The sequence below is a fragment of the Pseudorasbora parva genome, chromosome 12 (genome assembly GCF_024679245.1).
Source record: "Pseudorasbora parva isolate DD20220531a chromosome 12, ASM2467924v1, whole genome shotgun sequence".
NCBI lineage: Eukaryota > Metazoa > Chordata > Actinopteri > Cypriniformes > Gobionidae > Pseudorasbora > Pseudorasbora parva.
The window spans coordinates 29,773,510-29,787,970 of NC_090183.1; the positions used below are offsets into that span (position 1 = coordinate 29,773,510).

At 39.3% G+C, this 14,461-nt stretch overlaps 1 protein-coding gene across 1 annotated transcript in view; it reads right to left on the bottom strand.

The window, feature by feature from the left end:
• ror1 (receptor tyrosine kinase-like orphan receptor 1) overlaps positions 1-14,461 on the bottom strand; it is a 148,867-nt gene that overhangs the window by 36,083 nt on the left and 98,323 nt on the right. The window contains exon 2 of the mRNA XM_067458419.1: positions 3,922-3,993. Coding sequence (XP_067314520.1) covers positions 3,922-3,993 — 72 coding nt within the window. The remainder of the gene's footprint in view (positions 1-3,921; positions 3,994-14,461) is intronic.

Here is a 14,461-nt window from a genome sequence, read left to right on the forward strand (position 1 = left end):
TGTGCAGGTACATCCACAATATTAGTCCTGCTGTGGTGGGGGTTGAATTCCACTGACTACCATTCACCTTTCAGAAACCCCATGCAGCACTGCTTGAACTATACCTGAGAGCAGTGTTGAGCAAGCTGCAGCTAGGGTTACCAGGAATCTGGTGACAGATTTGAGCAGGATTTTGTTGACCACAACATTAACAGGAATATGAGAAATGGACCTGGGAATAGCTGGCTGAAAGAGATCTTGATATTATTTGTTAATATAATATATATTTCATTTTATATAAATATTTTTTCACGTGAAAGCATTAAAGGGACTATACTTGACCCCATCTAAAATACAGTATTGAGATTGTACTTTATTGAAAATCCAGATAAAAAACTGGTGCAAAATGGTATATATTATTTTGCATTTTATAACTGCTTTTGATATTTTAAAAATTTTCATTACCCTGAGAATAAATGTTACTGAGCATTATTATTTTTATTATTAATAACTTATTTTGTTATTTTTATAATAGTTTTTTACAGTAAAAAAAATATTAATATATATATATATATATATATATATATATATATATATATATATATATATATATATATATATATATATATATATATATAGGTTTTTTTTAACAATAATAATGTAAGTTATATACAATAATAATTCAATATTTTAATTTAATAATTTTATTTTTAAATATTGTTTACACTACTACTAATTTAAAGGCCAACTATGTTAATTTTGCAAACAACATTCTATATTTATAATATTACAAAAAAATCAACAGATTATAAATGGGACACATCATCAAATAAGGTGGTCCTTGGGTTTAAAAGCTTGAAAGACATTAGACATGTTGCAAAGGCAAGTTGCTGCAAATTCACACCACAACATATATTAATCATGCACATTTTTAAGGTCTAAAACATTTCTTATGGACACAATCTTAATATATGAAACCACAGTGAGATACCTGAGGTCTGGGTGACAAGTGAAGTGACTAATACACACACCATCTACCATTACTCCACTCCCTTCTCTCTTCTTTTTTATCCTTCCTCTTGTCCATTCGCACCTCCTCCCTTCTCTTTTTACCGCCCTCTTGCTCTCGTTCCAGACATGTCTGGTCTGGGGGTGGCTGAAGGGAAAGCTACCTTCCGTCCCATGGAGGATCTCTTCTTTATCCCTTCATCTTAATTTCCTCCATCCAAACATCAGCTCTCTTATAACAATATACAAATATGCTTCTCCAAAAATGGATTTGAATGAAGAATACAACCACAGGGGGATCAGTTTCGACCCATAATGCATCTGACTGACAAGCCTAATCTTTTGGACACTTCCACTTCCTTCTAATGATGTAAGCATGCGGCGACTGGTAATGAACTTCAGCCAGAAGGAACCAACCGCACACAGACCCACACGCACATGCAATTCAGTTGTTTATTTATCAAGCATCAGCAAATGATTTGAAGAAGTAATTTGACTATTTAAAGTTAGCGGGATCAAGACAATGGCATCTTTTGTTGGCAGCGTGGGTGTGTGGACAGTACGATCCTTTTTTACTGTGCCGATAAATGGATGTCCGATATATGGAATATTACTACCAATATAAAAGTTGGGTAACATTTTATTATGATGGTCCATGTTATATATTCTGTTGACTTTCAGTAAAGTTGCACCTTGTCAACAGTATCAGTCGAGTATTAGACTGCTTTAGTAACTTTACTACTATTACTCCACTAATACTAAAAAAGAGTTGACATGTAGGTGCAAAATTACTTTTTTTCCTTTCTTTTTTTACTGTATTTTATAAATATTCAAGAAAAGGATTGTTAGGGAAAATAAAAAAGCAAAAAACAAAAAAATAGGACGGGGTTTACATTCTGTTTTGGTGCAAGGACAAATTCACATATACAGACATTGATTGCTTACATTACAGTACTCAATCCATTTATTCCAGAATTTATAAATAAGTTATTTTTGAGTCTCAAGATAATAGTTAATTTGTACATCTTTAACAATTTATATTAAATTATACAAATATAATATACATTTTAATTTATATTTCAATTTATATTAAATTATACACTATACAATTTAAAAAGAGTAACCAAAAGTTATTCTTATGTTCACTTAATACAAAATTATTAAATATTTCAGCAAAAAAGTCATGCTAAACACTTGCTAAAAAATTCAAAGGTATCATTAAGATAGCAGAAGACATGTAGAAGACTGTGTATGACAGTTTTGGTCATGTTTATCATTTAGAAATCCACGTATCAAATATGATGTAGTAGGCTTTATAGGGCATAAGAGTGAAATAATCCAAAATCATTTAAATACTAATTGTGTGAAAAGGACTGTTTTTATTGCATCTAATAAAGGATTCAACCAACAGGACAACAGTCATGAACAACATGTTTGAGATGAATAGTTTAAATATTTGAAGTTAATGTGAAGAAAGATCAATGTATATATAACTCCAATCCAATATTTTAATGTTCATCATTTTTAATCAAGCTGTAATGTTGTCAAATTGTGTAAAATAATTAGATAAATAAATACAATAAAGACGCAAAATACTAAAATAATACTTCACTAAGTGTGTTCAGGTTCCATTAAATAATACATAAAAAATTTTTAAAAAAATGTGGCGAAAATGATATTGCTTACAGATTTTAAAAATAAATAAAAAGTCTCCTTTGATGCATATATATATATATATATGCATCAAAAATAAATAAAAAGTCTCCTTTGATGCATATATATATATATATATATATATATATATATATATATATATATATATATATATATATATATATATATGCATCAAAGGAGACTTTTTATTTATTTTTAAAATCTGTAAGCAATATCATATATATATATCAACTCTTATTTAGTATACACACACACACACACACACACACACACACACACACACACACACACACACACACACACACACACACACACACACACACACACACACACACACACACACACACACACACACACACACACACACACACACACACAGTATATGCATTTACAAATTAAATACACTGGTGTGTTTTAAAAGAGTTTTCTTTATATTTTAAGAAATACCCATAAACATAAAATATACATCACGTGTATCTAACAGAGAGGAATTACTTTAAGACAGGAATTGTTTCTTTTGCTTTTTTTAAAACTTTTCTGTTTTTTGACCTAAAGCATAACACCTCGACCTCAGCTGCTGGTCAAAAGAAAGTTCTTGTGTGGACAGCTGTATTCAAACGCCATGCAACGGATCCGTCTGAAATTTAAATATTAATCCTAAAGCAATTTGGACCATTTGGAGAAATCACATAGCGGACATAATGACTCCAATTCTCTTATTAGTTTAATTACTTCTGAGTTTGGTTCAAGACAGGAAAACAACCATATAGCAAATAAAGGAATGATATAAAAGGCTCTTGAAATGGAAGGAATGGAGTGCTAATATTAGGTTTATAGGTATTTGTATTTACTAGTGAGAGAAAAAAGAAGGAGAGAAATTAAATGGAGTTGTATAAGGGCACTGAAATTTAGTGACGTTATGGAAAATAAGCTTGAATTCTCCTGACTTTTGTTCCAACTTGCATCTATAACGATAGCACAGACACAACAGATAGGTTTACCATGAGCATGGAAAACCCCAAATTAATGTGCACTGTACCAGACTGAGGAATTAGGATGACTTAAGACACATAGCAAGCTTCTCTCAAAATACAGCCATCCTGGAGCTCACATGTTCCTGCTGGTAATGCTGTCTGCTTTGGCAATCAAAACTTACATTCATCTCCAGACAAAACATCCAGCAATCGCTGCCGATCTGTCACATTACTGTAGACCTAATGGTGTCCCTGAGTGGCCTATGAGAGCTGGGATAAAACTCACCTCTTTCAGCTCCGCTGGACATGTTCCAACTGGAAGTGGCCACCACGTTTGGGTCTGAAGGAATCTCTGCCCCTGTAGATACAAAGACAGGAGAGAAAGTCAAGGAGAGGGACATTCCAAACTGTGGTGGTCTCATTGTACAGTAAAGGTGGTTATTTATACATGGCACTTTGGTACGTCATACAAGGATACCATATTCATTTACCATGGAATTTAAACTGATACTTCAACATACCATGGTCAATGGAATAGGTCATACATTATACATCTACTATAAAGTACATACAGTATACTGATAAAACTAACAACTGGAAACATATACACACAATAGGGTTAAATAAATAAATAGCCTTCACCTGTACAACTGATTCAGTCATATTAAATTACATAGATTGGATTATAACCAGTTATTGCATGGCTCAGGGTTCAACCAGTTATTGCATTATAACCAGTTATTACATGGTCCTGTGGAATGCTTGATTCTGATTGGTTAATCACGTCATCCGATAACAACCAGTAAAAACTCTCATCCGGGTAACTGTCAATGAAGTCTGTGCTTTACACTTGCAGCTTGCTAGGAATGTTTTTTCTTTGTGGAAGTTTTGAGTTTGGGGAGATAATAAAATATTAAAACTCAAATCAATATTTTGTGTACGATTATTTAATTATATCATCCAGGGCATCGCAGACTTGCTCTTGTTTCATTCAAATGCAGCTGCTGCCATTTTGCAATGCTTTTGTTGTACAATGGATTATAATAATGGATTTTTTATAATTGATTATAAGATAACTAACAGGTATGATTTTAAACAGTTTCATCTCAAATCAATATTTTTCCCATAATTATTTATGTGGTGAAATCCAGTGTAATAATTGGTATGACTGTACCACATCCTTTAAATGCCCGTCTAGTTTGAACTTTCCGCTTGCTAGCAACTACTTTCTTTGCGAAAGCTTTGCGTTTAAAGAGCTAATAAAAAACTAAAGTCAATATTTTGGGTCTAATTATTTACTTATGTGGCAAGTAGCCATTTAATAAACGGTATAATGAACATCTAGCCGGTTGTTAAGGCAGAATAAACCCTTTCAGAGTGATGCAAGACCTGGTCCGGATCACTTTCTAGGTTTATACTGCATTAACAACCATTTGCATGAACATTATCCCTTACTTGCATGGCCTATGAGTGGAGGCACTGTGTGGTCAGATATTTTTGTATCAAGTCTGTTAAACTGTATATTTGACACTGTACATTGTCAGAAAAAAGGTATATTGCTGTCACTGGGGCGGTACCCTAAGGTACAAAACCAAAAAGGTACTAATATGTACCTTTAAGGTACTACTATGTTCCTTTAAGGTACTAATATGCACTCTTAAAGTACTGATATGTACTTTTTAAGGTATTAATATGTACCATTTAGGAGTTAGTAAGGTACAAATATGTACCTTTTCACTTTTGTACCTTAGGGTACTGCCCCAGTGACGGAACTGTACCTTTTTTCTGAGAGTGTAAGCTAATTTTCCCGCACAGACAGCTCTTTTTCTTCTCACTTACTAAAATTAATTCCGTCAATCAATATTTAAATAAATATTTCTTGTCCATTTATTTAAGTATATGTACCATTTAATAAGAGGGATAAAGTGAGCCAAAATAAAAATAAACTCATTTAGGACAGTAAATGTCTAGACTTCTCTGCCTTGTGGGTTAATTTTGTTTAAAATGTACATTATCCCTTATTTAATTTAGATTTTAAGACATGAAGTACAGTTTTTAGATTAACTGATAAAGCATTTGAAACACTGCTAGCAATTTTTTATAAATCTGGTTAAGGATTCACTTTTGTGAGAGCAATAATAAAACATCCAACAAGAATGTGAAATTAAAGAGACGGTCATGTTGCTATTAGCGCTCTGTGTGTGTTCAGGAGCGTGCAGGTAAACCTGCCTCTAATATAGGAAGATTACAGACTTGTTACTGTACAAAGAACATTTTATTATAGTGTAGGAGCACAATATGGGCAAGTGTTGACAGGTTCAGAGTTAGTGATGCTCGTCTTACAATGGCCTCCTTTGAGTCAGACATTTTACTACAGAACACAATAAACAATGGACTGGGGCACTACAGAGTCCGAACAGAGGTGCAAGACGCTCCAGGAACATACGGCCTTAGTTCATCTATCTCCTTTCTGTGCGTGTGCTTAAACAGAGCACGTAGCAAGACTAACTAAATTATTTAAAATATTAAATGACCAAATTGATTGTCTACCTCAAACCTTTTGGCATTGATGAGTGCTTTTAGCCTAAGCCTGCTAAATAGATTGGAATTTTTGATTCAAGTTGGCCGTACAGGTCATTCGTTTGGGCTAGCTGACAGAAGGATAGGCTACGTTAATTTACTATAATTCATTCTTTATGTATATTTTTTTGTTGTAACGGGCCAGTCCAAATTGTATAGTGGCCCACTGGGAAAACTCCCGGTGCTCCAGATGGCCTGTCCGCCCCTGTACATTTAAACTTTCAATGTAATATCAAATAATAGTTCAAATTATAATCCAGTACTTTACCAATGATTTAGTAGGTTAGTCAATATATACAAAAAAAAGTGTACTTTGCAACTACATGCTAACTAACTATTATTTTCCAATTATATGTATAACTCTAACTCTCATTAGAGTATTAGTAGTACAATAAGTTTACATTGCAAACAAATAAGTTTGAAATTTACTTGCAAAGTTATGTTAGGGGACCATCAAAATAAAGTAGAAATTAAGTAGACAGTCTACTAATGCTCCAATGACTGGTAGTTGACATGCAGTTACAAAGTTACTTATAGTTAGCAGAATGTCTAAAGTGGACTATTGAAATAAAGTATTACCAAAGTATGTTAAAAACAGTCATGAAAGTGTACTCTCTTTAAGTGCAGTTAAGTAGCCTTTTATTTCATTAATATTATATTATCTCCAATTACAGTTTTAAAATATATATTTAAATTATACGTACATAAATATAAGAGTTGCAGTATAATAGAAGTGCACATTAAATACAATTATGTACAGTTCTTTTTCACAAGGGTAGAAAATAACTGCCCTGGAACATTACCAATATGGCTGCCAAGTGAAACGACTAATAAACAATGTGATCCCACTTTTCAGTGAAAAGTGGCAATTATACCTTACCAGTAAAGTCATCGCTAGGTCTTCACAGTACTTAAATGGCACTTGTTTATTAGCTTCTTTGCTAGCTTGACCAATCTTAAAAATAAGCTTGGCTGACCTGAACATTTTCTGATTTGAGCTAAAGCTAGATTGAGGAAACTTTTTTAGTTAGATTTAGTCATGTTTTTCCTTATTAACGTAGATAAAAGCTGCACTTACATAACCAGAAAATCGTTTTCCAAGATGGCTGCTGAGTAAACTGACCGACTTGCTTTAAAAAACAGTTTGGTGTGACTGACTGACAGCATAAGCTTAAGTAAACTCTTAAACTGTGCACATACACTCTCACAACCTTGAAGACAAAGACTTTGGTCACCAAAGCAAATAAATGCACACACTGTCTGTGCATGAGTGCATCCCTATGTAAAGTAGAGCTGTGGTAACGGATCACACAGACTCCCTGCTAACTGGGCTCACGTCAGAAGATAAATCTCCAGTGTGCTGACAGTCTCAGAGCTCTGCTGGAACTACACTCTTAGAAAAAAGGCTTAATTGGGGTTCTATATAGAACCATAGGGTTCTTTACTTAACTCCAAAGAACCTTTTATGCTAAAAAGGTTCTATAATGACACGAAAGAACCCTTTTGTCACAAAGGTTATTTAGGGTATTATCCATTCATATATTACATTATTCTGCAACATTTTGTAGTTGTACTTAAATTATTGTTTATTAAACTGTTGTAGTAACTTAATATCACATTTTAATCATGCTGATTTTTGGAGGAGAAAAATTGAAATGGCACTCTTTTATTAATATTGATTAACTACATAACATGAGATAAATATATACATTTTTTCTAACCCCCATATCTTCATAAATGCATTTGAATACACTAAAAAATGCAGTGAAATGTTTGTCAATAATATTAAATATTTAATCCGGAAAGGACAATAATGAATGAACCCCTAAAAGGTTCTACATAGAACATTTTCCTGGTTACAAAGAACCCTAAAGGGTTTGAACACTTACATTTTTTTTGTGGACTTCTCATTCCATCCATTAAAGCCAGAAACAGAAAGGTGAGCTTCTATTCAGGAATTATAATTCCTAATTGTATTACACAGTTAAAAATATATACTATACTGCTGTTTTGAGTGAACGACCTATGGGAGGCATCATGGGTCTATCAACAATGACTGTTCCTAAAATAGTGTTTGTTCTTGGTCAAATAAGGCAATCCCAGAATACATAGTGACAAGCTCAGTGAAGAAAAATAATAATAAATAATTAACATTTAAATGAGATTAAATTAAATTAAATTACATACAAATTTATTTAAAAAAACATGTAATACCAAAACATATTGATAAAAAGCATGATTAAAAAATATTTATGTTCAGAATAATTACATTACACATTTTGATTATTTAATAGTTATTTAATGTTGCCAGTGCTTTGGCAATGTAAAAACTTTTTACCATGCCAAAAATTCAAGATTCTTGAATGTGAATCTTAACATGCTAACATCAATCTCTCAGTCTACTAAATGTGTTGCCTGTGTGGAGTGTACAGAATTGGTCACTTCCATGAGGGATATGATGCTGTCTTAGAAGGCAGCGCACATGTAGGCAGCAAGGAAGTTCCTTAGTTTTTTTTTTAACCAGACCTCTAGTGGTGGTGTGAAATAAATAGACAAATCTCACAGCTAGAAAGTGAAAGGGTCGAAGAAATAGATAGACAAGTGTCAAAGCGTGAACATAGAAGTGTTATTACGTTAACTAGGTGTTAATTCAATGTTAAATACGCCTGGTGTTAGAAAACATGCCACTTTAATGAGCTGCTGATACACACACACCTGTTAGTGCCAATGACTTGTGTGACACACACACACACACACACACACACACACACACACACACACACACACACACACACACACACACACACACACACACACAAGCTGGAGTTGAAACCAGCAGCTGCAGCGGCAGGTGGTTTAATACCCCTCCATGATGACATTGACCACAACTGCAAATTACACTCATTAGTGATGTATCTATGACAGGTCACTTCATCTGTTCATTACATTCTGACCATTACTCATTATGGCATGACCTGTCACTTTCATCTGAGTAATCCAAGTGTAGCCTCAAATTAGGATCCTCTAAATATATTTTACAAGTTTCATATTTCAGTAGCATTTTATGGTATAATCATCACTTTTAACACGACAAACACTATATCACTAAACCGGATGCACACATGCACTCCCTCGCGCGCGCACGCACACACACACACACACACACACACACACACACACACACACACACACACACACACACACACACACACACACACACACACACACACACACACACACACACACACACACACACACACACACACACACACACACACACACACACACACACACACACACACACCTGGTTCACTATCTTTGTGGGGACTCTCCATAGACGTAATGGTTTTTAAACCGTACAAACCGTATTTTCTATCCCCCTACACTGCCCCTGCCCCATCACAGGAAACATTCTGCATTTTTACTTTCTCAAAAAAAAAAAAAAACTAATCCTGTATGATTTATAAGCCTTTTGAAAAGTGGGAACCGCTGGTCCTGGTCCCCACAATGTAGGTGATCTCAGGATTTACTATCCTTATGGGGACATTTGGTCCCCACAATTTACACAATTTAATATAAACAAGGCCACACACACACACACACACACACACACACACACACACACACACACACACACACACACACACACACACACACACCTAAAACTTTGTGTAATATCTATTCCACAAATTCAATAACGTCTATTAACCATCTGCCACAAATATTGTATTGTAATTATTTTAATCTGGTGGCTAATCAGTGTGTCCATACTGATTCTTCTTTCTTCTTTTTTCTCTCCAAATGACAGCCCCATTTATAATACATTTCAACTGGTGGGACGCAGGTCAGCTGAATATAACAAAACAGATGAAATGCAATTTTACTGCAGTCCACATCTGCAAGCTACCCATCATTAGCTAATCATGAAATATTAGGCAAATTGCAGTGTAATTTGGAGATTACCTTTCTAATGTTGCCAAACAACAAAGGAAACTTTAATTGGGAACATTTGTTAATTATGACCTTAAAGGAAAGCAGTACACCTGAAAAATCAAGCAAAGAGGAACAAAAAAAAAAAAAAAACCTGGTACAGTGTACACATGCATCTGAAAGCACATGGTTGCAGCTTTTAGTCCAGTTTCTGGCTTATATTCTTTCTCTTCACTTATTCCACCCGATTTCAAAGATAAATACAGATGTTGATTCCCATTATTCTTCCCTATTTTACATGCAGTACAATAGATGAGGCTATTCTTACAATTTGGTAAAAATATAAAATAATAGTTATTAAATAAAAGCCAAAAATATGACTGTCCAAGATCTCTCAGCAAAATTTAAGGGGAGACCTGACCTCGGACAGATGCCAATGAGCTGCGTTTGTGCATATGGGAAAGATGGCTACAATTGAGTCTACAACCATTTAAAATGTAATACGACATGCAATAAAATAGGATTGCATGATTTGTGTCCCAAACCTGAAATTATGGCTTTTTTATTTATGCAAGTCATGTTATACTATAATTACTCATCATATTTTTGAACAATGCAATAAACTGAGCTGATCCCAAGTACTGCATCCCATAAAATACAACTCCTTAACAACCATAAACAAACACAAACTGAAACAGCTAATCGAGATATTTAAGGCATAACAGGTAAGACAGACCGACAGACAGACCGATATTTAGACAAACCAAATGATACAAAGGCACTGTTGACATCAGAAAGTTCAAATATGTACAAAGTCTTCAACTCCAATAAATAATGAGGTCATAATTACTCTGTCATTATATAATTATAAGTGCACCTTCAAGGAATTAAATACAATGAACAGCTGGCTGTGTCGTTCCAGAGTTTCCTGATCTTCCTGAGTTCGAACACTGCCTGTCGACCTTAATGAATTATTAGCATAATTATGTCTGCACTTGTATGTGAATGGAAAATGTGAAGCTAGCTGGGTCAGAGACAATAAAGCTTTTTAATGGTAGGGAGAATGTGTGGGGAAAGCCCGGGCTGATGATTTCGACCATAAACTCTTGTGTTTAGAGGTGGGCACCGAGCCCAGCCCAAATGCTAGCGTTTGTCTTGGCTAGGTGTTTCCTCTGCTGTCACAACCCTGAAGCAAACACCCACCTCAGACATGGGAGTAAATCTGAGAGAGAGAGAGAGAGAGAGAGAGAGAGAGAGAGAGAGAGAGAGAGAGAGAGAGAGAGAGAGAGAGAGAGAGAGAGAGATGGAGAAGATCCATGGTAGAAGAACATGGTCGTTTCACCTTCTCAGGTGTCACCTGATCCAAATAAAAGGATCGGCAAGACTCCACCTGAATGCACTACAGGGAGCAGGAACCAAGCCACCCTCAAATCCTCCACCACCTTCCCCACCGTCCTGTCTCAGGAAACCGAGCTGTAATGTGATAACCCTGTTCGGGCTCCAGGGACCCAGATGGTCCGGTATAGAGCAGGCGTAGACAGGCTGGAGACTGGGCAATGAACCAGAGTGAGCGCTGGTCATGGACGCTGTAATACAAGGACCTTTCCCATTAGCACAACAAACACCAGAGCAGAACAAAGCCTCTGATGCAGCTGAAAGGTAGTCCTCTCCTCCGGTTAGCCCTCCTTAGCCAGACAACAGCCAGGTCCACCGCTGGTTACCTCTCCTGAGAGCTAAGGGAATGTGCTAGCATTAGCCCCAGGGTGAAAGTACTCAGCTGTAAATAATGGACATCAGCTCTAAACTTCTTTAAGCAGCATTGCTGGGAAAAAGTACTCATAAGAGATTTTTTAGTACAAGAAATGTTTTTGCATTACATTACGCTGCCTCTGAATATACCTATGTGGCAAGGGGGGCGTGGTTCAGCGAGGTCTGCAGCGGGAGAGAGAGCCGCGGGACAAGCGGTAAGTGAGTGGATTGGAAGCAGATTAATAACACCTGTCTCTTGTTCTAGTAATGAGCGCGGAGAGGGAATAAAACCTCGGTGGAACCGGAGATCAAGGAGAGAGAGATCGGACGGTTGATACGAGCGCACAGAGACTGAGTTACCGGAAGCCGGAAGTGCCGACCCGGAAGTAATCGAGCGTCTATGAGAATCCACACCGCAGTGTGTGTTGTGAAGTTTATTACAAGTTTTGAGTTATAAATAAAGAAAGTATCAACCGTCCAGCCGACCCCCGTGTCCTCTTCCTTCCTTCCATTATCGAACTTACTACAGTGGTGCCGAAACCCGGGAAGGAAGTAGGACCGCGCCGCCGCCATGACAACACCAACGCCCTCCGCCACGCCGTTTGCGGACATCATCACCGCTCTCGCGGCCCTCCACCAGGAACAACACCAGTCCATGCTGGACCTGCGGGCGGACCAGGAGCGCCGTTTCGAGGCCATCGTCCGCGGCCAGCAAGAGGACCGCGAGAGGTTCCGGAGCTGGACAGCCCGGGAGGTTTGCACCGAAGCCGCCGGGCTCGCCAGCGCACCGGTCCACGTGCCCCTACATAAGATGGGGCCACAGGACGATCCCGAGGCCTTCATCGAACTGTTCCAGAAGGCAGCGGAGGCCTGCGGGTGGCCCCGGGCACAGTGGCCGGTGCGCCTCATACCACTGCTCACGGGAGAAGCCCAGGCGGCCGCTCAACAACTGCCGGTGGCGAACCTCCTGGATTATGAAGACCTAAAGAGGGCCATCATCCAGCGGGTCGGCCGGACCCCCGAGCAGCATCGACAGCGGTTCCGCTCGCTGGCGTGGGGTGAGGCCGGTCGGCCCTTCGCGATGGCCCAACAGCTCCGGGACGAGTGCCGCAAACGGCTATTGGCCGGTGGAAGCGACGTGGACCACATCGTCGATCTGGTGGTACTGGAGCAGTTCATCGCTCGGCTCCCCAGGAAGACCGCCGAGTGGGTCCAGTGCCACCGGCCCACGTCGCTGACGACGGCCATCAACCTGGCGGAGGACCATCTGGTGGCGTGCCCGGGGGTCGGCGAGCCCCTACTAACTTCTCCCTCTCTCTCTCCCCCCTCTGTCTCTCCTTCTCGCCCTGTCCCTCTCCCTAGGTCCCGCCCTCCAGGGCCCCCTCGTATTCCCCCCAGAGGTCGGGGTGGAATGGGCCCAGGGCAATACGGGAGTTCGAGGGCCCCGCCCAGGGGGGCGGGGCTGCTGGGGTCGGGCGGGGATAACGGTTCCGGTTCCACCCCCCCTCCGCGCTCATTTTCCAATCCACTCCCCGCCGCAGGGGCGGCGGGCAGGCCTGGGCTGGCCTGCTGGCGGTGCGGCGACCCAGACCATTTTGTGGACCGATGTCCGATGATGGACGTCGGGACAATGATCCGGGTCCCGGACTTCCAGCGGACCACCCCTGATCAAGCAGGAGAGTACCAAATTCCTGTGAGTATCAAGGGGGGTACATATCAGGCCTTGGTGGATTCCGGCTGTAACCAAACCTCGATCCATCAAAGCCTGATGCAACCGGGGGCATTGGATACAAGCCGCATGGTTAAGGTGCGGTGTGTGCACGGGGATGTGGTGGAATATCCGGTTGTCCCAGTCACGATACAGTTTAGGGGAGAAAATCATAGTGTTGAGGTGGCGGTTAGTCCCCACCTCCGGCATCCGCTAATTCTGGGGACAAATTGGCCCGCCTTTCCGGCATTATTGGGGTCGTTATGCGCGGATGCCGCTTGGGAGAACAAGGCTAGGAACGGGGCGATGCGAGTGCAGGTTGGCGAGACTGATGCGGGGCCCTCGGGAACCGCTTCAGAGGAAACGAGCGGGGTCGAGAGACTGATTCTCTCGGACCGCGATGACTTCCCTCTGGAGCAGTCCCAAGATGAGACTCTAAAACATGCTTTCCAACAGGTCCGCACTATCGACGGTCAGTCCCTTCAACCCGCCTTGCCCGTCACGTATCCTTATTTTGCCATAATTAAGGATAGGTTGTATCGAGTGACCCAAGACGCTCAGACAAAAGTGGATACAACCCAGTTGTTAGTACCAAAGAGCCGCCGGGAAATGCTTTTCCAGGCGGCTCACTCTAACCCAATGGCGGGCCACCTGGGACAGGCGGCCACGCTGAATCGTTTAATGACCCGATTTTTTTGGCCAGGCATTCACGACAATGTGCGCAGGTGGTGCGCGTCTTGTCCTGAATGTCAGTTGGTGAATCCCCTGGCCTCCCCAAAAGCGCCATTGCGCCCCCTTCCATTAATGCAGGTCCCCTTCGAGAGAATTGCGATGGACCTCATCGGGCCATTAGAGCGAT